The sequence below is a fragment of the Coffea eugenioides genome, chromosome 6 (genome assembly GCF_003713205.1).
Source record: "Coffea eugenioides isolate CCC68of chromosome 6, Ceug_1.0, whole genome shotgun sequence".
NCBI classification, from domain to species: domain Eukaryota; kingdom Viridiplantae; phylum Streptophyta; class Magnoliopsida; order Gentianales; family Rubiaceae; genus Coffea; species Coffea eugenioides.
In genome coordinates, this window is record NC_040040.1 from 29,294,334 (window position 1) to 29,316,909 (window position 22,576).

General features: G+C 37.9%; 2 protein-coding genes across 2 annotated transcripts; one reads left to right on the forward strand and one right to left on the reverse strand.

The window, feature by feature from the left end:
• Positions 1-648: 648 nt before the first annotated feature.
• Positions 649-5,270, forward strand: LOC113775781 (cytochrome P450 98A2-like). Its single transcript, XM_027320790.1, has 3 exons — positions 649-1,213; positions 3,896-4,293; positions 4,410-5,270. The coding sequence occupies exons 1-3, from the start codon at positions 730-732 to the stop codon at positions 5,052-5,054; spliced, it is 1,527 nt and encodes a 508-aa protein (XP_027176591.1). The 5' UTR covers positions 649-729; the 3' UTR covers positions 5,055-5,270.
• Positions 5,271-5,626: 356 nt separating this feature from the next.
• LOC113775879 (cysteine proteinase inhibitor-like) lies at positions 5,627-9,698 on the reverse strand. The gene is made up of 3 exons (XM_027320922.1): positions 9,410-9,698; positions 8,675-8,894; positions 5,627-6,007 (listed from the first exon to the last, which is right to left on the reverse strand). Exons 1-3 carry the CDS (start codon positions 9,620-9,622, stop codon positions 5,988-5,990), a joined length of 453 nt encoding a protein of 150 aa, XP_027176723.1. The 5' UTR covers positions 9,623-9,698; the 3' UTR covers positions 5,627-5,987.
• Positions 9,699-22,576: the final 12,878 nt, after the last annotated feature.

A 22,576-nucleotide genomic window follows, 5' to 3' on the forward strand; every position in this document is an offset into this window, starting at 1 on the left:
CTTCCCCGTCCCTTGCCACCCCCTTTGGTCTCCCTTCCCCCTACCATCCTAGATTTGGCCTTGCGACTAGATCTGGTCATGAAAAGGAGGGGAGGCTCCTACCCCAAATCTGGTTGACCAAATTTGATTACATGAACAAAAGATCTGTATGTGCGACCAAATCTAGTCGTAAGGGGGAAGGGGAGGGGGAGGGATGCGATGGAATGAGAGAGGAGAGGGGTGGCGGAGAAAGGTGGGAGAGAAAAAGATGAGAAGGGGGAGAGAGGAAGAGGTGAAGGGGAAGAAGAAGGAGGGGATGGTGGGGAAGAAGAAGGAGAGGATGTGCCCGTGGTGGTGGGCCAGAGAGAGGGGAGGGTTGCCGGGTGGAGCAAGGGGGTATTGGTGATTACTTGTGGATGTAGTGGCAAAGGCAGTGGTAGGTGACAGATGGTAGAGTTTAATAAATATTTCCCATTTTTTTTTTTTTTGATAAGAAAGACTACTGTATTCAAAATATCCCAATTACTTAGCGTATACAAATATTTTTGTAAAATTTGTACAAATGGAGCCTGGTCTACCAAACAATTGTACATAACCGACTAAGCCACCAACTCCACTCTTTTATATACCATGTCGTCATAGTTTCAAACTCGACAATTCTAGAGAACCAAACAAGCCACTGTTCCCACCAGCTCCACTAATTTTTTTTTTTTTTTCATGGTTTCAAAACTCAAACCTTCGTATTAACCGATGGCTCTGCTTCTGGTCCTCCTCCCAATTGCCTTCATCTTCCTAGCCTACGGCCTCTATGAACGCCTTAGATTCAAACTGCCACCCGGGCCACGGCCGAAACCGGTGGTCGGAAACATTTACGACATAAAACCGGTGAGGTTCAAGTGCTATGCAGAGTGGTCAAAACTCTATGGTCCAATATTTTCTGTCTACTTTGGTTCCCAGCTGAATACTGTTGTGAACACTGCAGAACTGGCCAAAGAAGTTCTTAAAGACAATGATCAGCAATTGGCAGATAGGTACAGGACTAGACCCTCTGCCAGAATGAGCAGAAATGGCCAAGATTTGATATGGGCTGATTATGGTCCTCATTATGTGAAGGTCAGAAAATTGTGCAATCTTGAACTCTTCACTCCAAAAAGACTGGAAGGCCTTAGACCTTTAAGAGAAGATGAAGTTACAGCCATGGTTGATTCCATCTTCAAGGACTGCACCAAACCTGGTATTGTTTTCTTAATTTTCCACAAAAAAAAAAAAAAACATTTTTGTTTTCAGTACTCCAAATTCTTGGTTTGTTCTTGATTGGATTTCTTCATCTGTTTGGTTTAGATCTTGAACACTACTATCTCATTCATTTAGTGTTTGCTTGTTTACCATTCATATGGTAGGTGATTTGGACCATTCAGTCATAGATTGTCTTCACAATACCGAAATGCAACCAACAATAAGAAAAGCTCCTATACATTTTTGCAATATATGTTTGTAATTTAAGCTAACTAAATTATTTGCTTAGTTTTCATAACACTGTAATTTATTGGTAAAGAAAATTGTAAACGGGTATGAATACTGAAAACAAAACCAATGACAAAATACATCAATGTCGAGGAAAATAGCCCTCTTAGATTCACAAAGTTGAATACTTTGAGCTGACTACAATTAAATTTGAAGAAATATTGGGGAACATTTTTCAATTTGGTACAGATCTCAAAAGTGCATATTTCAACCATCAATAATAAATTCTCCTGTTTAGCCACCCCACTGGTCAGTCCATCCATGTTCTTTTTATGTGCAAATTTGTGCTAATTTTGTCGGTTCGCCATCAAAGGTGAGGGAACTAAAGTACTGACATCCCTCCAGTCTCCTCACATCAATGATGCCCGTGATTAATTTCTTTTTCTTTTTTAAAAAAGCAAAAGTAATTTATTATACAAACCCTTCGAATTGGAAGAATAGTTTACAATTCACCCCTAAATGTTTGGGATTGGTGCACAAGCCCCTTAGATTAGAAATAAAAGAATGATACCTTTTGGCAAAATTATCCCACTCTTTTTAGTCTTTTTTTTTTCTTGTAGTTTTTAACTAGTAGTAATTTTCTTCTTTTACAGTGCCTTTTCTTCTGCTACACTAGAGTAACGCTTTAAAATCTTTTATCTTATTGGATTTTGATGTCTCACCACTTGATGTACATCTTATGCAAAATAAAAAATTTAATCAACTTAAGTTTGTTGGACAAAAAGTTAATATAAAAATTAGAAAAAGAAAAGATCCTTACGTTTTTATTATAAAAAATATACCTGAAAAACAAAATTCTAGAATTATGTAACTGTTCTAATGCTGAACATTACAAAAGTCATGCTCATGTAAATGGAATAATCACTTCTGCCATACTGGAATAATGCTTTAAATTCTTTTATTTTATTGGATTTTAATTGTCCACTACTTGATGTAAATTTTCTAAACAGTACATGCTTTTTTTAAATATAAAATAATACGCATGAGACACATTTTTCTACAATTGTATGGCTGTTCTACTCCCGACCATTACTAAAAGTCATGGCCATGGAAATGGAATAATCATGACACACCATTAAGGGTCCAAGAAAAAGCAGGTAAGGTAACTTTCTTTGACAAGTTGATTGATATGAATGGGGTAGGTGGGTTTGCATAAAGGAGGAGAAACAAACGAAAATTGTGGTAGGTGAACTGGACGGTCTACTTATTGCTTTGGATGAGAAAAAAAGTTGATGGGCGAATTTGGGCAGGTACTGTGTGGGAAAAGAACCAAAGTCGTAGTCACTGGGAAATTCAAGTTGGAAATCAGGATCAGTGCTGAAAAACGTGAGAAAAACGTTTTGCATTTTGTTTCGGGAAATCAGTGCTGCAAATCTTCTAAGGATACCTTAGATCAAACTGGAATATGATATTTGAAATATGAATTTGTTAATTACTGAATTAGGTACTGAAATCCTAATATTTGAATGTATTTTACATTAAGTGATTAGTGGACAGTTTTTCATTTATTTTTGAAAATAAGTTTTGCTTTAGGTAATTTGGAGCCATTTAATTAATTTAGATATTTTATATCTTTTTATCAAATATATTTGTACATACTAAGGTCTGAACTAAAGTCTAGAGTTAAGTAGTGTTGCTAGTTTGAAATCGTTTTAAAAAGCTCTTAAGTGTCCTTAACTTCGATTGAACTTTTAGAACATATATGGAAAATTATTTGACTATATGGAGACAGTTTTTTAAAATGATTTGATAACTGGAATATGTCAATTTATTTGGAACTGCATTGATCTTTTACACCAAACATCTTTTATACTGCCCGAAGGTTTTTATTAACGTAAACTTTTCTTTTCCTTTCAAAATTCCAAGTGGGCAAATACTGAAAAGTCTGGCCACGCCAATAGTTTCAAATATAAGGCTGTAAAGTTCAAAGAATTAACTTCACTTGGTCATATCTATGTCCCTTTCGGTCTGAAATTAACCTGTGGGTGGGAAGAAGATAATGATTAGTCAACTAGCAATTCCCTACACATTTTCTCATATGCTCAGTTATAGCCTATATTGTAAAAATTCTTCGTTGACTTGGAACAAAAAAATTGAAATAAAAAAGGGGCTAAACCTACGTCTCTCCGTACTAAATTCACACCTTGTGCAAATTTACGTATTAATGATACAAGTTATCTAAATAATAAAAGTATAGTTTCAGATGGATGGTTGTAGATTTAGTTCTCCATTGGATAACTAATGGGAACTCTTTTTGATGTCCACTTAATTTAGTCACAAAATTTTATTAAAGTTAGGATGAAAGTCTTGAATAGGCTAAAGTGGAACAACGGGCTCAGATCCGCATTGCTGAATTTTGTCTAATTTTTTTTTTTAACACTTGAACATGCAGAAAACAAAGGCAAGAGTCTGTTGATGCGCAACTACTTGGGATCAGTAGCATTCAACAACATTACAAGGCTAACATTTGGGAAGAGGTTCATGAATTCAGAGGGTGTGGTTGATGAACAAGGCCAAGAGTTTAAGGGCATTGTATCAAATGGGATAAAGATTGGTGCAAAACTCTCCGTGGCAGATCACATTCCTTGGCTTCGTTGGATGTTTGTAGGCGAAAATGAGGACCTGGATAAGCACAATGCGCGGAGAGACAAACTGACCAGAATGATCATGGAAGAGCACACTCTTGCAAGGCAAAAGAGTGGCAATACTAAGCAGCATTTTGTTGATGCATTGCTCACTCTTCAAAAGCAATATGAATTGAGCGATGACACTGTCATTGGACTCCTTTGGGTAAGTAGTGGCCTATTTTCACTTTGCTAGCTCCAAGGAAAGAAAGGTAAAAGGAAAAGAAAGATAGCAGCTCCATCTATTGCAAAATAGGATTTAATGTTGTCCAAATTATGCAGGACATGATTACTGCTGGCATGGATACAACCACAATCTCAGTAGAATGGGCAATGGCAGAGCTGGTAAAGAATCCAAGGGTGCAGCAAAAGGCGCAAGAGGAACTTGACCTAGTCATTGGCTCCGATAGAATCATGACTGAAGCTGATTTTGCAAAGCTCCCATACTTACAGTGTGTAGCTAAGGAAGCTCTAAGGCTGCACCCTCCAACTCCACTAATGCTTCCTCATAGAGCCAATGCCAATGTGAAGATCGGTGGTTATGACATCCCTAAAGGGTCTATCGTGCACGTTAACGTCTGGGCAATTGCTCGTGATCCTGCAACCTGGAAAAATCCACTGGAATTCCGACCTGAGAGATTCCTGGAGGAAGATGTTGACATCAAGGGCCACGATTATCGGCTCCTGCCTTTTGGTGCTGGAAGGAGGATCTGCCCTGGTGCACAACTTGCACTCAATCTGGTCACTTCTATGCTGGGGCATTTGTTGCACCACTTTACTTGGTCTCCACCACCTGGGGTCAGCCCTGAAGAGATTGACCTGGAAGAGAGCCCTGGAACAGTTACTTATATGAGAACCGCTTTGCAAGCTGTTGCAACACCAAGATTGCCTGCACATTTGTACAATCGTGTGCCAGTAGAGCTGTAATGCTTCCTTTCTCTTGTTACTAAATTTTCAGCTTGCAAGAGTTGCTTCACTTCCAACCCTCCATTTGATTGTGAAGAACTTGTTGGATTCTACGAGGTATTTGTGGAAAGCTATATTTTTCTAGAAAAAATAAAGTAAGGGTTCTCTATGATCTAAAGAGATTTTCTTTTATTGTCAAACTTTACCACAATTTAGTTTGATCTCAAACTTTTTGAAGTGTAGTATGTTGATCTTGAAATATATATCAGCATTTGCTATGGACATCATCATGCCCAAACTCACACAGGCAGTGACTTTTACCCCATTAAACAGCAAAACAAACTTGGCAAAACAGTTTAAATTGTTGGATGCTAGTGAAAATTGTGATGTGATGATAACCTTTTCCCACAAAGAATTCTTGCCAATATGTTGCTTTACGGAAAGTAAAATTACTCCTCAGGAAGTCAGTTGCCTTTTGAAGGCAAAAGCACCTTTATCCCTTTCCGGTCTCTGATATACCAACTGGCCCGAAATCCCACCATATGTGCTAGCAAACTAATTTATTAGAATTAGAAACCAAACCCACATGGTGCTATACTGAAGCTATTCAGCTTAAATACAAGAGATTTACATTAAATCAACTGAGAAACATCATTCTCATACTACAGTATTATGCGTACACATACACAGTAAATATGTTGTGCCATATTCCTGCTAAACACAGATTTAACTGATCGCATATTCTAAAACTAGCAAGTTTTTTAGCTATCTTATTCTATATTATCATCCCTCAACAACTAACCATATTAGGCAGCATATATCAACATAACTACAAGTTGCAGAAATTTTGACACCATTAAACACTATAGGCTCCAAATTGAAGAAAATAAACTTTGCATCAACAGTTTGCAAGTTCTCTGATGCTCCTGTTGAAACACAGGACTCGATCAAACTTTATGGCTTTTTCAAATGACCTGAAAATATAAAGAAGCAACTAACGTCAAATTTAATCAGGACATTGGCATGTAAATCTTAACTAAGATAGAGGAGGAGGAACAAAAAAAAAAAAGCATTATCACAACAATCAAGAGCAGTTCACATCGTAAGAGCTTAAAAGAATAACGAGAGGAATAAGTTGCAACCTTGGCCTTAGCTAAAAGATTGCTACATGTCATATGGTATTAATGACATGTAAGAGCTTGAAAGTATTAGGCAACTACATCATGGCCTCGAGGAAAAAAGTGCTGCATCTAATATACTCCAGCATCATATATTGGCAATCTCTGCCATCTCATCTGAGGTTATCCATAGAACAGAAAAGCTTATCGAAGTTTTAATGTTATTTACCCCCACCTCCTCCTTTTATCCCAATTGATCTGATACACATTAAGAAATGCACATACTATCAAGAGGCCAAAGCTTATATCAGTATATAATGCCGTGGTAGAATGCATTGGTTTCAGAGGTCATCCAAAATAAGAAAGTCCAATATAAACTACACCTCAAAACAATGTTCACCACCAGTTCTGCTTGGGCTGGTGACTAGGCTGGGAAGAAACCATAACTTGTAGCTGCTACAGCCCAAACCTCATATGTGTTTTAGGAAAAATAAAAAAAAGGGGTTCTATGCACTTGATACTATGTATAAGCAGGTGGGACCTAACTACGTAATAATAGTTCCTAAGCTATCATAGATAATTGTTTAAGGCCCAATATACTGACAAGTTCTAAGCTATCACAAAAGAATTGCTGCAGCTCCTTGTAAAATTACAAATGAATTCTAAAACTGGATTTAGCACAGACCTGCTAATATGCTTAAAGGAAACCATTTAAAAGATGGTACATTACACTTCTGTGAGGAAGGGAGCCAAAGGCCAAATGAACTAGGAAAATATGTTTGTTGAAAAGGCTACACGATGATGGCATGGTTAACAAGCTGTCTTATCTGAATGCTTAAAATGCCCCTAACAAACTCATGTTCAAAAAGAGCATTATAAGAAACAGCATCAAGCTGTTTACTTATCCAAAGACAAAAGCATGGAACCCTCCAGTGAAGGAAGCATACATAAGTTAGGCAATTAAGTTTTGAATAACATAGATTCATCTCATCTGAATGCTTCAACAATTTGAAATCTAAACGTAGCTACAATGGAAAGGGTGTAAAAGTTGCTTACAGCCGTAATCAGGGAATACATAACAACCAAAATCATACTCAGGAAATTGCCCAATATTCAAAGGAACCAACTAAATGCCTTTTTCTTTTTCTTCCTTAAACTTGCTCCATTTATTTTCCTTCTCTCCTCAAATCACCAAATCTTTTTATGGAGTACAATATAAAATATTATCAACCGCGAAACGAACTTAGCATCCAACTAAAGCATAGTAGCTTAATGCTGAGACAAGAATCTGGTCCTATTGAGTCCACCACATCGTCCTAGTAGTTCTTTACCCAAATCATCCCATTGATTTTCCACTTACCCATATACAAAAAATCAAGAGGTCATTATATATTGCTCAGCAAATAAAGTTAAATGGATAATGTAACATGATCCAGTTAAACAATCTAAGACACCAAAGTATTAACTTAATACATGACCATGTTAAAGAACAACTCTCAGAGAATTTATATAAACTGTGAATAGTGGTCAAGAACTTATTTTAGGCCTTGGGTCGCAAGTAAAACAGACCAAAAACATATGTCACAGTGAATGATTAAGTTCCAACATCTATGTGGAAGGACGTATCAAAAACAAAAACATTTACAGAATCAAACTAAAAAGCATTAGGACCTCATAAGTGATGAAAAGCAGCTTGGTAATTGACCAATGAAATAGCGTCAATTGGACAAATAAGAACATTACAATATTATTTACATTGTATATAATGTGGAATTAGTGGGCTTCACAATCTTATTTGGAGCATCTTCATTGGCCAATGACCAACTGCTAGGCTTGCCAAGTAGTAGGTCCACCCACAATAAAATTTCCAAGTATTATTCACTTGATGAGAAGTTTTACTAAGAAGATATTTCCAAGAAAAGGTGCTGAGCACGAAAAAGCTTCATTTTGGACAAGTCCACTTCAGTGCAATAGTCAACTGTAACTTTTTAAGAAGGAACTCAACACATCAGAAGTAATTGAATATCTTGGTTACTATGCAGTTATTCAACACATTGTAACCTAGAAAACAAGACAAGAACCATCTTGATGATACTTTTGATGACATGATTCTCTTCAAGTTTGTGATACAGAGGCGAAATTAGATAGAACATGGCTATATCCTATTCCGCATCAACATGTCCAAACTCATAGTCATGTAAAGAAATTCTTGGTTTAGATTGTTTAAAGGTCAACAACATGCAGCTAACAACCATCTCAAACAATTCACATTCTTTTCTTGCCCAATTCCCTAATCTCAAATTCAAACAACTACTCACTAGATAGTTTAATCTTCCACAACCAGGTTCAACATAAATTACCTAATCTTATCTCAATCTTAAGATCTCCTACAAGAACTTTGAGTGATGAAAATTAAAACAAAATGAATCTTCAGCGAGAATTTATATGATCAGAAAAAGCTCCAAGATATGCTGTTTGAGGTTAATGTTTCCTCACAAGTTTAATTTAAGAAACATATCTAACCTTGGTTAAGACCAAGGTCCGAAGTAGTGAATGAAGGGATGTCTATAGTGTGCCTAAATTCCTCCAATTTCTTGAAGTTCATCCACGGCTTCACCCAAACTTTTGCTTCATATATCTGTTTCTTCCCAGCATCAATTGCCTCCAGAGTAAGATGATACAACTTACCAGCAACCACCTGTTCTTTGGCTTTGATCACCCTTCCAAACTCAAGAAGCGCGTTCTATGTCCAGAAAAAGGAAATACAGTAAATTACATATAATCCAAATTCCAAAAACAGTAGCTGAAGAAAGGACATTAACAAACGCTGTCCAGGAATTGTTTCCACATTAATTCATTCTTCTTTTTTCTTCTTCTCTTGTTCTTTTTTTTTTTAAATATAAAAGCTCATCAACATGCATCCGTTATTTTAGAAAAATCTGCAATATTAACCTCAGAAGACAACCATCTAAAACTTAAATAAATTTATTTTCCCTGAAACCATCAACTAAGGGTTTCTTTCATCAAAAAAATTGGGAAATCCCTAGCTAATCATTCCCTAAAGCCACATAATTTAACAGAAAAAATGCACACCCAAAAAACCCTTAAAAAGAATTTGAACTCCGGGATTCCCACCTCTTCTAATCGAATTAAAAATCAATAATCAAGATTTTTTTTCCAAAATAAGAAAAAGGGCCAGTAAACAAATAGCCAAATCAAGAACCAAGAGAAAGAAAACAGCGATTAATGAATACAGACCTCTTTCTTGTTGTGTTCTTGAACAGCAAAACGACCAATGCTTTCAATTTCTCCATTGCTCTGATCTCCTCGGTAGCCATGGCTTCCCCCAAGAACACTTCCACTCTCCTTCATCTTTATGAACCCTTTTTCCTCACACGATTCAGAAATCACAGAGACCGCGCCGAAAAGACAAAGAAAGCAAAGAAGACTAGTACCAGTGCTGATCTTCATAGTTATAGCTTTGATTTGAACTATTTCGGCGATTCCTTGGTTTTAATTTAAGGCTGTTTTGGGGTTTCTAGCGCAATCCGATGCATTTATTCTCGTTTTTTGCTTTGCGGGTAAGAAATTTTGGTGCGAAAGTTTGTTGGATGACGTAACCTTTTCGGGTATTCGCCGTGGGACGAGACACGTGCAATGATCTGCTGGAACTTGTCGGTTTGACCCGGTTATGCGATGATTAATATATTTTTTTATTAGAATAATGTTTTATGGGTGCCCATAAGATATATGTTAGATATTACATTAATTAGGATAAGTAAATAAATATAAGTGAAAATAGGTAAATTAAATAGAAAATGTATATAAATATAAAAGAGGGTAATAATTATTAGTATGTGTGCATATATCGTAAGTTAGTTGAATTTTAAGTATATAAATGAATAGCCAATAAGCACCTGTTAGAAAAAATCTTTTTATTATTTACGCTATTACTTCCTCATCCTTCTTATTGAGAAATTAATTTGGGAGTATGATATCCACAAGGAAAGATAAAATCTAGTTAACGGGAACTTTTTTGATCCCGTTTAAGGACCATTTTAACTTGTACATATCGATGAAAATAATAATGGTTTGAATTTTAAATCTTTAAAATTGTTGGAACTTAAGGGCCAATAACACTTTTTTTTCCTATCTAATTTTAAAATTAACTTAGGAGTATGATATTCAATAAGAACTGTAGAATCTCCTTAAAAATAATCCAATAAGATCGTAAAGTTGTTCAATGTTCTTTCAACAATATGACATGGATCAAAGGAGACTATTGGACTTGCCTTGTAGTTAGTTCACCATGAGCTAAAATTTCATTTATAGCATTTCTCAAAAAAATAAATACGAGCTTGTGACTTGTGCATTCCTATTTTTCCAAATTTACTAATTTAGTCACCCTGAAAAATCCCGATTGGTTTTATTGGTTTTGTGTGAATTCATTTAGGTGGATTTTTGATGGACATAGGCCCTAATTCTTCACCCAAAATTCCCAGCTGTGTTTGGACTGGGGAACCTGAGTGGATTTAGATTTAAAACCCTTTACCAAATTCCCTTATATGTTTGAATGAAGTAAAAGAGATGGGTTTGAAATACATCATTTAATGGAAGGATTAGTCTGGCTATAACTAATGAATTTTAAAGAATAAATATTGCATGCACCGTTAGTTTATACACTATGATGGTTAGATGAATCCCACATATGTAAAATTTTGATTTAATTTATCATCTTAGCTAAGCCATAGCTAATTTCATAATGCACGTGATACTTGCTTTTACCAGTGCACCAACCATACCTATAACTATCATTCACCTACATTTCATGATGAAGAAACTAGTTATAGATTCATTAAATTCTATGAAATTACAAGGTTAAAATGATAAAGGTAATTCCCTACTTTCGTGAAAATACTCTCTATATTCAACACTTTCATGAACTAGTATAATATCATAATTTTCATTGATGATACAACACCTTTAGAACTATAATTTATGTATCTATTGCACATATACATTTAAATGGACTATAAATTCAAATTGTAAATTGTGCACATATTTGTATTTTCTCATGGACTTGATTTAAAATATTGCTTTAAATAAGAACTTCTAACCAATCTTGCTTTAAATATATTACTATTTTCATCAAGCAGCTTTACATTTCCTATCCACATATTGATGCCAATCTAATAACAATCTATCTTTAATTTATCTTTGTTAATCTGGGCAACTTGATGCACAGAGTCGGCCATAGAAATTAGTTTACTATAAATTTACATTTGAAGCAGAGACAACTAAATTTTGCTTCTTGTATATCAACAGTTTACAATCTTTAGTCTCCTTATAATACTTTTACTTTTGTATACAATTTTACAAATTTATCACTCTTATTTTTAAACAAAATTTTCCTTAAGAAAGTTTACAACAATTATGAAGTAGCTACTATATTGCTCATATTCATTATATATTCATTTTGACCAATGGAAATTTTATTCTTGACTCAATATTTTTTGGTTTCATAAACATATATTAGTTTTATATTAGTTTTATTTTTTGTCATTTAGTGCCTTTTGACTAATGAATTAATATCACTCGTCAAATATATCCATAGGAATACATATAATAATTAATGTCCATATATATTTTACTGTGTTTTTTTTAAGTGGGAGGTTTTGAATCTATAACCTCCCATTTATATTCTCTCCCACCTTATCATTCAACCAAATCCTTTGCCCCATTTTACTGTGTTGTTTATTTGTAGTTCAATGTAAATTTTCTCTTTTTTATTTTTATTTTTTCCTACTAAGGGAGGAGTGGGACTTAAGAAGCAGGGAGGGAACGGGGAGATTTACAATGTAAATTTTCTGGTTACTTTTTAGAAGATATAAACTTTTCGGTATATCAAGTGTACGGGTTTTATAATATATACCACATGAATCAATCAATCAAGCATCTTAATTAATATGCTTTGCATCAAAACACAATGATGGAACCAAAGATTTGAATTGTTAAAAGAATCCTTGTTGCAAATTGTGGGGTGCAATTGCAATATAAATTTATCGTAACTATTCAAAAATTTGGTATATTTTGACAATAAATGGTATCATCATTATCAATCAAGGAATGGATTTTATACCTTAACTTTGAGTCAAAAATGTTCTTGGACTTTAGATCAAGCCAATCCCTTTTGTCAAAAAGTCAATATCCACTAATTTGGTTCTTACGGGATTTTTCATTTTCTTTTGGGGGGATTGGTACTTGTGGTTGTAGACAAAGAAAATTTATTTAATTTATTTAGTCAAGATTTATTTAAATTAAATTGATCTTGATTAAATAAAGTTAAATGATAAAAGTTCATTATGTTTTGAACTTGCAAATTGGGCCAGTATTATATGGGCTATTAAATCAAATTAAATTTGTAATGCCCATTTAAGTTGAAGTGAATTAATTGATTTATTAATTCACAATTGACTATTTGGGTTGACCCATTATTTAAGCCCAGGTTAAATGGATTTCTTGAGTAACAAGTGATCCAAAATGCAGGAAGATTCTGAGAGTTTTCTTCAAGACCTAGGTTACATATTTTGGCTATAAATAGAGGTCTTCCCTCAAGGCAAAGACATGAAAAAAATCCCTAACATTCGAAGAAACTCTGTCAAATTCTCTCAAGAGTTTTCTTCCTCAAATCCAAGTCCAAGTCAAGTCAAACAAATCCTCTTGCTATCGGTGTTGAAGACTTGAAGTTCCAAGTGTTTGACGCCGTCATCAAATCAATCGTTTTCTACGCAGAAATTGTAGGAAACACCCGTTCGATTGAAGAACAAGTCTTTTCGACCCTTCAATTGAAACTATTCGAAGAAAAGAATCAGGAGATTAAATTCTTTGATTTAAGAATTTTCAGAGATTGTAACCCGCTTATTATTTGATTTAATAAATTTGATATTTGTGCAAGTTTTCTTGTCTTTTATTTCAGGCAACAAAATTTGTGCTTACAAATTTCTGGCACGCCCAGTGGGACCATCTCTGCCTCTCATCTCTTTTCTTCCAACAACTTACCAGTTTCAAAATTCAATGGAGTTCAAGAAGGTGAACTTTTCTCTTAAAGGCTTAGTGGCCGATGTCTCAACAATTCAAGAGACGCAGTATACTGCACATCTGACAAGGAGCAAGGCCAAGAAGTTAGCAGAAAGGGCTAAGGCGAACGTTTTGACTGAAGAAACAAATCTCAAGATGCTTCCCAACAAGAAAGGAGCCCATGATGAATCCATTGATAGCCCAAGTGATTCGGCTGCCTCTGTGGTGATGTCAGTCATGATGACCAATACCACAACTGTGGAAGACCAGATCTCGAATCTAGCCAAAATTGTCGAAGGACTAGTAGTGCATGCGTAAAGTCAGGATGCCAAGATAGTCAAATTAATGGATATGATGGAAAATATAGACGAAAATAGCCTTAGTATGTCCAAACAGAAATTCAAAGTGCAAGATGAAGGAGACTCGTCATCAAGGGAGAAGGAGAAAGAGGATGCGAAGTCACAAGCCACGAAGGAATTTTCAATCTCCCCTGATGGCACCATTCATGTTGACAATCTGAAGGAATTTATCGAAGGTACAATCAAGGATAAGATCGGTGGAAGCGCCAAGTCATATAGCGGTTACACTAAACCTTACACTGCTAGAGTGGAAGGTTTGAAGATGCCTGTGGGATATCAACCTCTAAAATTTCAACAATTTGATGGCAAGGGTAACCCTAAGCAACATATTGCACACTTCGTGGAAACCTGCAACAATGCGGGCACTGATGGTGACTTGCTCGTTAAGCAATTTGTTCGCTCTTTGAAGGGTAATGCCTTTGATTGGTATACAGATCTGGAGTCTGGAACCATTGACAGTTGGGAGCAGTTAGAGCATGAATTTCTTAGTCGTTTCTATAGCACAAAGAGAACTGTCAGTATGACTGAACTCTCTAATACACGTCAATGGAAGAGTGAACCTGTCATTGATTTTATCGACCGTTGGAGGAATCTGAGTTTAAATTACAAAGATCGAATTTCCGAATCTTCCGCGATCGAGATGTGTATTCAAGATATGCACTGGGGACTCAGATACATCTTACAAGGTGTACAGCCAGAAACGTTTGATGAATTGTCCACAAAAGCCCATAAGTTAGAAATTAATCTTGATGGACAAGAACCGCCAGTTCCTGACCCTCACAAGGCTAAGGAGAGACAAGAAGCGAGGAAAGGGGGCAAGCCACCAATCAAAAATGAAAGGAAGGAGGCTATGGCCACAAGTATAACACCTTTGAAGGTTGTTCCCAAAACTGCTAGGGGAGAAGACAGGAAGAGCAATGCACATCAAGAGCAAGGAAAGAGGAAGCCGACTCTCAAGGAGATGCAAGACAAAGAGTACCCTTTTCTTGATTCTGATGTCCCTGGTATATTTGACGATCTGTTAAATATAAACTTGATCACGCTTCCTGAGATGAAGCGACCTGATGAGGCCAGGAACACTGACGATCCAAACTACTGTAAGTATCACCGATTGGTTGGGCATCCCATTCAAAAATGCTTTGTCTTCAAAGACAAAGTAATGGAGTTGGCAAGACAAGGGAAAATTCTCCTTGAAGAAGACAAGGCGAGTGTGAATCAAACGTCCATTGGTTCCCTGCAGTCCATGGAGGATAAAAGGGACATGGTACCTGTATTGCCGACAATTCAATTTGAATCACTTGACCCTATAGAAATCAAACAAGAAAGTGCTCCTTTAACTCTTCAGGAACATGCATATGAAGATGAAAAGGGGCTACAGCCTCATGTGGATGATGAAAGATGGACTCTAGTCACTCGAAGGAGGCGAAAATCTTGTCCATCTAGTAAGGCGAGCAAGGTCTTAACAAGAAGTATGGTGATTTGGAAGGGAAAAGAGAAAGACGTAAAGAAAAATAATGACTGTCGTAATCTTCAAGGAGGTCGAATCTTCAAGCAAAAGTCGCGAACTCCTATCACTTTAAAAGAATTCTTGCCAAAAGAATTCCTTGATGTTGATGTGGTCGCGAGTCACACAACGCGAGTAGATCATATCGAAGAACAAAAGAATAATACTCGCGAATCTCTCTGTGAGATAACCCGTATGCCTATTGACAATGAAGAAGGTCGTGTGCCTACCGGCAATGAAGAGGTGAACGTCACAAGTATCACTTTTACTAGTGAAGACTTGTTGCTTGGGTCAACACCGCATAACCGCCCTCTGTTTGTGACTGGTTATGCAAATGAGCAAAAAGTGAATAGAATGTTGATAGATGGAGGTTTCGCAGTCAATATTCTCCCTTTAAAAACTCTGAAGGAGCTTGGTATTCCGGTTGATGAACTCTCCAATAGCCGACTGATGATTCAAGGCTTTAATCAAGGAGGGCAAAGAGCTCTTGGATCACTAAATTTGGAGGTAGTCATTGATGACATGACGTCCAGAGCACTGTTGTATGTGATAGATGCTAAAATAGCATACAATGTACTGTTGGGAAGGCCCTGGATTCATGAAAATGGAGTTGTACCTTCAACCCTTCATCAATGTTTTAAATACTCCCGAAATGGAGTGACAAGAAGTGTGAAAGCCGATGACAATCATTTCACTGAGGCGGAAGCGTATATCGCTGATGCCAAATTTTACGTCAAAAGGCACATTGCGAAGGATAGATCTGAGCAACCTCTATCTGGGAATAAAATCCAGAACCCCGAATCTCCAAATGCAAAATGGGTGAAAGTGATGATTTCGAAATCAAAAGAGGAAGTTCATGAAGAAACTGATGTTTCATTGCCAAGCAATGAATCAGTTGTCTTTCGCTGCCCTCCCAAATCAAGAATGGAACAGGGACAGTCACCTGCAATTCAGCATGAAACTCTAAAAGATTTGACTCTTTAGGTAGCTCATCTTGATACAAAAAAGGTGTTATCTTCTCAACTTAAAAGGTCTAACTTTTTAAGCAAAAAAATCTGAAATTGAACAAAACACCATACCAAAGTCAAGAACCAAAGAAGGTTTTGATCCTATCGCTTATAAGCTTCTCGCTAAAGCTGGATACGATCTCAAAGAATCTGCGGTGTTAAATATTCCATCCTGTCAATCTACTAGTGACATGATTCATGGGTTGAATCCTACCCAAAAGATGTTGAAGGAAAAGGGATACGCTGTCGAAAATCTCAAATTTGGCCTTGGCTACTCCTCTCCTACACTAATTCGCATCAAGATCAATAGAATTAGTAGCCAATATATTACTGTGGAGGATGAGTCTTCTCAAATAGTTGATAAATTCCAAACCTTTCACGAAAAGGAGAATAAAACTCCACGGGTGTCTGTTTTTAAGAGATTAGGACCACAAAGAAGACAAAAACCTCAAAACTCTCATAAGAGTAAAGGAAAAATGACAAAGTCATTGCAAAATCTTCAAGAACCTTCTGATTGTCCCCATAAATTTGGAAGCATCATTCCTTCGAGAATGAGAAGATGCACAGACCTTGTAATAAAGTGTGGGACTGAATTGAGGGTCAGGGAGCATACCGTGGTGTACACAAGACAAAAAAAGGATGATGAAGAGAGTGTTGCCTCATTCAATCATATAACCATAATTGACGGTGACTCTCCTAAAGAAGAAAAAGATGCTGAAGACGCTCCACCTGAATTGGAGGAAGGTGTTAAGGCCACTGTGGATGATCTAAAAGAGATCAATCTTGGTACTTCAGAGGACCCGTGTCCAATATATGTAAGTGTTTCACTGAATCCTGACGAAGAGAAGGCATATGTTGATCTCTTGCAAGAGTATCGAAATGTTTTTGCCTAGACTTATAAAGAAATGCCGGGTTTAGACCCAAAAGTGGCCGTCCACCATTTGGCTGTTAAAAAGGGAGTTCGGCCAGTGAAGCAAGCACAACGGCGATTTAGACCCGATTTGATTCCGTTGATCGAAACTGAAGTCAATAAGCTTATTGAAGTCGGGTTTATTCGTGAAATTAAATATCCCACATGAATTTCGATTATCGTGCCCATGCGAAAGAAGAATGGGCAAATTCGCATCTGCGTCGATTTCAGGGATCTTAACAATGCTTGTCCAAAAGATGACTTTCCTTTACCGATCACTGAGCTCATGATTGATGCAACTACTGGGCATGAAGTTCTATCGTTTATGGATGGCTCTTCTGGATATAATCAAATTCGATTGGCACCTGAGGATGATGAGCTCACTGCATTTCGTACTCCTAAGAGTATTTATTGTTATAAAGTAATGCCCTTTGGTCTAAAAAATGCTGGAGCCACATATCAAAGAGCAATGCAAAGTATCTTTGATGACATGCTTCATAAAATATCGAGTGTTATATGGATGATTTAGTTGTTAAATCGAAGAAAAGGAGTAATCACTTGGAGGACTTGAGACAATTATTTGATCGGTTGAGAAGGTATCAACTCAAAATGAACCCTCTCAAGTGTGCATTTGGAGTCACGTCGGGGAAATTTCTTGGTTTTGTGGTTCGCCATCGAGGTATTGAAATTGATCAGGCCAAAATTGACGCTATATTGAGGATGCCTGAACCTCGTGACATTCATGAATTGAAAAATCTTCAAGGGCGATTAGCTTATCTGCGGAGATTTATCTCAAATTTAGCAGGAAGGTGTCAACCATTTAGTCGCTTGATGAAGAAAGATGTGCCATTTCAATGGGATGAGGCATGTAGTAATGCATTCAATAGCATTAAGTCTTATCTTATGAAAGCACCTATTTTGGCTGCACCTATACATGGAAAGCCGTTACTTCTTTATATTGCTGCCCATGAACGCTCAGTGGGGGCATTGCTTGCACAAGAAATTAATGAAGGAAAAGAAGTTGCCCTTTATTATTTAAACAGAATGATGACCCCCAACGAACTAAACTATTCACCGATTGAAAAGTTGTGTCTAGCTCTTATTTTTGCAATACAGAAGTTAAAACACTACTTTCAAGCACATAGCGTGAGGCTCATTTCCAAGGCGAATCCCATAAAATATGTGATGAGCAGACCAGTACTATCCGACCGTCTAGCAAGATGGTATCTTCAACTACAGCAATTTGAAATTATTTATGTGCCTCAAAAGACTGTGAAAGGACAAGTTCTGGCAGATTTTCTTGCTGATCACCCAATACCTGCTGAATGGGAGTTAAATGATGACCTACCAGATGAGGATGTACTTCTTGTTGAGATTCGCCCACCATGGAAGATGTATTTTGATGGTGCGGCTCATCGTCATGGGGCTGGAGCGGGGATTGTATTTGTGACTCCTGATGGAGGGATATTGTTATACTCTTTTACTCTAAGTCAACATTGTTCAAACAATGTCGCTGAGTACCAAGCTCTCATATTCGGACTTGAAATAGCTGTTGACATGGAACAGTTGGACATTCAAATCTATGGTGACTCTCAATTAGTGGTTAACCAACTCTTGGGAAGTTATGAAGTCAAAAAGTCCGAGTTAATTCCGTATCACAAATATGCAACGCAACTAATGAGGCGGCTTGGAGGTGCAAGTATTAAGCATGTTCCTAGAAGGAAAAATAAGCAAGCTGATGCATTAGCTGCGCTAGACTCTTCACTTACCATGTCGAATCATGAGATACAAATCCGTGTATGCCAAAAGTGGGTAGTTCCATCACTAATTGATGATGACGATATTGAAGGAGACGACGCTCATGTGGTCTCAACCTATGAAATTGATAAAGAAGATTGAAGACAACCCCTCGTTGATTATCTCAAGTATCAAAAACTACCTGAGGAGCAATGTAGAAGAACTGACATCCGTCGCCGTGCCCCTCGTTTTATCTTGTATAAAGATATGTTGTACCGAAAATCATTTGAAGGTGTACTGTTGCGCTGTTTGAGCGAAGACGAAGCATATCGAGCGATACACGAGGCACATTCTGGAATATGCGGAGCTCATCAATCCGGTCCAATAGTACCGTTAGCTAAACTTTAATCGTTAATAAGGAGGAAGCGGATACTGAGGATGAGGAGAATGCAATAGACGAGGGACAATTAGCTCATATTTCCCTCCATGCCATGACCAACATGGTTGTCCCTAATTTTAGAACAATGAGGGTCACTGGGCATGTAGAAAGACAGTCTGTGAGTATTTTCATAGACTGTGGCAGTTCACATAACTTCATTCACCCCACGGTAGTGCAAAAACTGGGGCTAATCGCACGAAGGGTTGAGCCACTAATGGTAGAGGTAGTAGATAGGAACAAGTTGACTACTCATGATCTTTGCCCAGGCTTTTGCTGGAAAATGCAAGGGCAAGAAGTCAAGGCTGATCTGTTGGTATTACCTGTAGGGGGTGCGAAATAGTTCTGGAAATGCAATGGTTAACCACCATTGGTGATGTGAAGTGGAATTTTGGTGATCTCAGGATGGAATTCATGCAGAGTGGTCACAAGGTGGTTTTGAGAGGAATGAAACAACACGGGTTACAGTTGGTGAGGCAAAAGAAAATGCAGAAAATATTGCGAAAACCTGAACAAATTGCCAGCGCACAACTCTGCCTGATCAGAATGGTCCAGGGGTCGGAACCAGAGCCATTATCTCTTTTTACTATTACGGCTGGAGCTACCGGGGAGCAGGATGGTAACTCTGGACCTAGAATATTTGTTGGGTGAATATGATGATCTGTTTCAAGAACCGAAGGGTTTACCTCCTGAAAGATTGCACGACCATAGGATTGTTCTAAAAGAAGGCACTGAACCTGTCAATGTAAGACCCTATATGTATCCTACTTTTCAGAAACGTGAAATTGAAAAATTGGTAGCGAAAATGCTTGCTTGTGGGATCATCAGGGCTAGCTCTAGCCCTTTCTCCTCCCCAGTAGCTTTGGTGAAAAAGAAGGATGGATTCTGGAGAATGTGTGTTGACTACCGGCAGCTAAACAATGCCACTATAAAGAATAAATTTCCTATTCTGCTAATAGAAGAGTTGCTGGATGAACTTTTTGGAGTCAAGTTCTTTACCAAGTTAGACTTGAGGTCTGGTTATCACCAGATTAGAATGAATGCTGAAGATGTGGAGAAAACAGCCTTTAGAACTCATGATGGCCACTATGAGTTTCTCGTTATGCCCTTTGAGCTAACTAATGCCCCATCCACATTTCAAGGTCTGATGAATGACATCTTTAGGCCCTTTCTAAGGAAATTTATTCTGGTTTTCTTTGATGACATTTTGGTATACAGTGGTGGTTGGAAAGAGCACCTGCAACATCTAAAGCTTGTGTTTGAACTGTTGAGAAGGCATGAATTGAACGTAAAAAGGAGTAAATGTGCATTTGCTCAACAACAAATTGACTACTTGGGGCATATTATCAATGCAGAAGGTGTCTAGGCTGATCCTCAGAAAACTATTGCCATTAGGAATTGGCCAATGCCGCAGACAGTTAAGGAGCTGCGAGGATTTCTGGGCCTTACGGGATACTATAGGAGGTTCATACGAGACTATGGTAAGATTACTAAACCATTGACAGACTTGATTAAAAAGAATTAGTTCCAGTGGCATGATGGGGCTACTCAAGCTTTTAAAAGATTACAAGAAGTCATGAGCAGTCCCCTTGTTCTAGTTTTACCAGATTTTACTCAAGAATTCATTGTGGAAACTGATGCTTCTGGAAATGGGATTGGGGCGGTGTTGATGCAGAAAAGGAGACCACTAGCTTTTTTCAGTAAGGCACTGGGAACTAAGCACCAAGCTATGTCAGTATATGAAAAGGAAAATGTTGGCCAGAGTCACTACGATTTTGAAGTGGAGAGCTTATTTGGTGGGAAGGCATTTCATTATCGAAACTGATCATCAAAGTTTGAAGTATATAATAGAGCAAAGGGTACATACACCATTGCAGCAGAAATGGATAGGCAAGTTGATGGGGTACGATTATGAAGTACAGTACAAGAAGGGGAGTGATAACATTGTAGCGGATGCATTATCTAGACAACCACAGGAAGGCAATTCGCTGTACACTTTGGTTACTGTCACCACTTCTCTCATCAAGGATATACAACAGAGTTGGCAACAAGATGTGGTAGTCCAGGAGTTGATCCAAAAGCTTTATAGCAATGGTCTGCATTCTAGCAATTATTCTTGGCAACAAGGGTTGTTAAAGAGGAAAGGCAAGTTGGTGGTTGGCAATGATTAGTCTTTAAGAAACAGGTTGATTGCCTTGTGGCACTCAAGTTCACAAGGGGGGCATTCTGGAATAGAGGTTATTTACAGGAGACTTAAGCAGGTTTTGTATTGGCCGTGCATGTTCAAGGATGTAGCCCATTTTGTAGCAGCATGTGACGTTTGTCAACGAAATAAGCCAGATAGTGCAGCTTATCCTGGCCTATTACAACCTTTTCCCATACTTGAGAAGATTTGGTCTGACATCTCTATGGATTTTATTGAAGGCTTACCCCTTTCACATAGCAGGAAGGTGATCTTGGTGGTAGTGGATAGACTCAGCAAATATGCTCACTTCATTGCTGTGGCTCATCCCTATACAGCCATCTCAATTGCCCAGCTATTCATGGACCAGGTTTACAGGCTACATGGTCTTCCCCAGACCATTGTCAGTGATCGAGACCCCATTTTCTTGAGTTCCTTCTGGCAGGAAATTTTCAGGTTGCAACGTGTCCAGTTGAACATGTCCACTTCCTACCATCCTTAGAGTGATGGCCAGACAGAGGTAGTTAATAGATGTTTAGAGAACTATTTCAGGTGCATGACTGGAGATCATCCCAAGGATTGGAGTTTATGGCTGCCAATGGCCGAGTATTGATATAATACAAATTTCCATTCTTCTGCCAAGTTCACTCCTTATGAGATTGTCTATGGCCAGGTCCCCCCACTTCACAGTCCTTACCTACCTGAGGCCACGACAGTTGAATCTGTGGACAGGAGCTTACAGGCAAGGGAGAAGGTCCTTCACTCCCTGCGGCATAATCTGTCCAAGGCTCAACACAGGATGAAGCAGTTGGCTGATAAACACAGGTCAGAGAGGGTGTTTGATGTGGGTGATTGGGTTTATGTGAAACTTCAACCTTACAGGCAGCACACTCTACGCTCTCATCACTGTCAGAAGTTGTCTCCTCGTTATTTTGGTCCATTTCAAGTGACGGCAAGGGTAAGAGCAGTGGCATACAAATTGGCCTTACCATCACATGTTCGTATTCATGACACTTTCTATGTTTCCCTGCTCAAGAAGAAGGTCGGCACAGGGTAGGGGTGGGCGCGGGTCGGGTACCCGCCCCATTCACCATTTGGCTGACCCGACCCTTACCTTGCGGGTCAGCCAGTTTCTGACCCTTACCTGCCCCGCATATCAGCGGGTACCCGATTATAGGGTACCCACTGAGATAGGGTCGGGTCAGCGGGTATC

Bases quoted from the DNA above. Each gene is read 5' to 3' on its own strand.
- LOC113775781 (XM_027320790.1), top strand. From the start codon at position 730: ATGGCTCTGCTTCTGGTCCTCCTCCCAATTGCCTTCATCTTCCTAGCC. The intron at 1,214-3,895 runs GTATTGTTTTCT...TTGAACATGCAG, and splicing joins CAAGGACTGCACCAAACCTG to AAAACAAAGGCAAGAGTCTG. The intron at 4,294-4,409 runs GTAAGTAGTGGC...CAAATTATGCAG, and splicing joins CTGTCATTGGACTCCTTTGG to GACATGATTACTGCTGGCAT.
- LOC113775879 (XM_027320922.1), bottom strand. From the start codon at position 9,622: ATGAAGATCAGCACTGGTACTAGTCTTCTTTGCTTTCTTTGTCTTTTC. The intron at 8,895-9,409 runs GTCTGTATTCAT...TTCTGGACATAG, and splicing joins AAGAACACAACAAGAAAGAG to AACGCGCTTCTTGAGTTTGG. The intron at 6,008-8,674 runs GTTAGATATGTT...TTATATTTTCAG, and splicing joins GGACCTTGGTCTTAACCAAG to GTCATTTGAAAAAGCCATAA.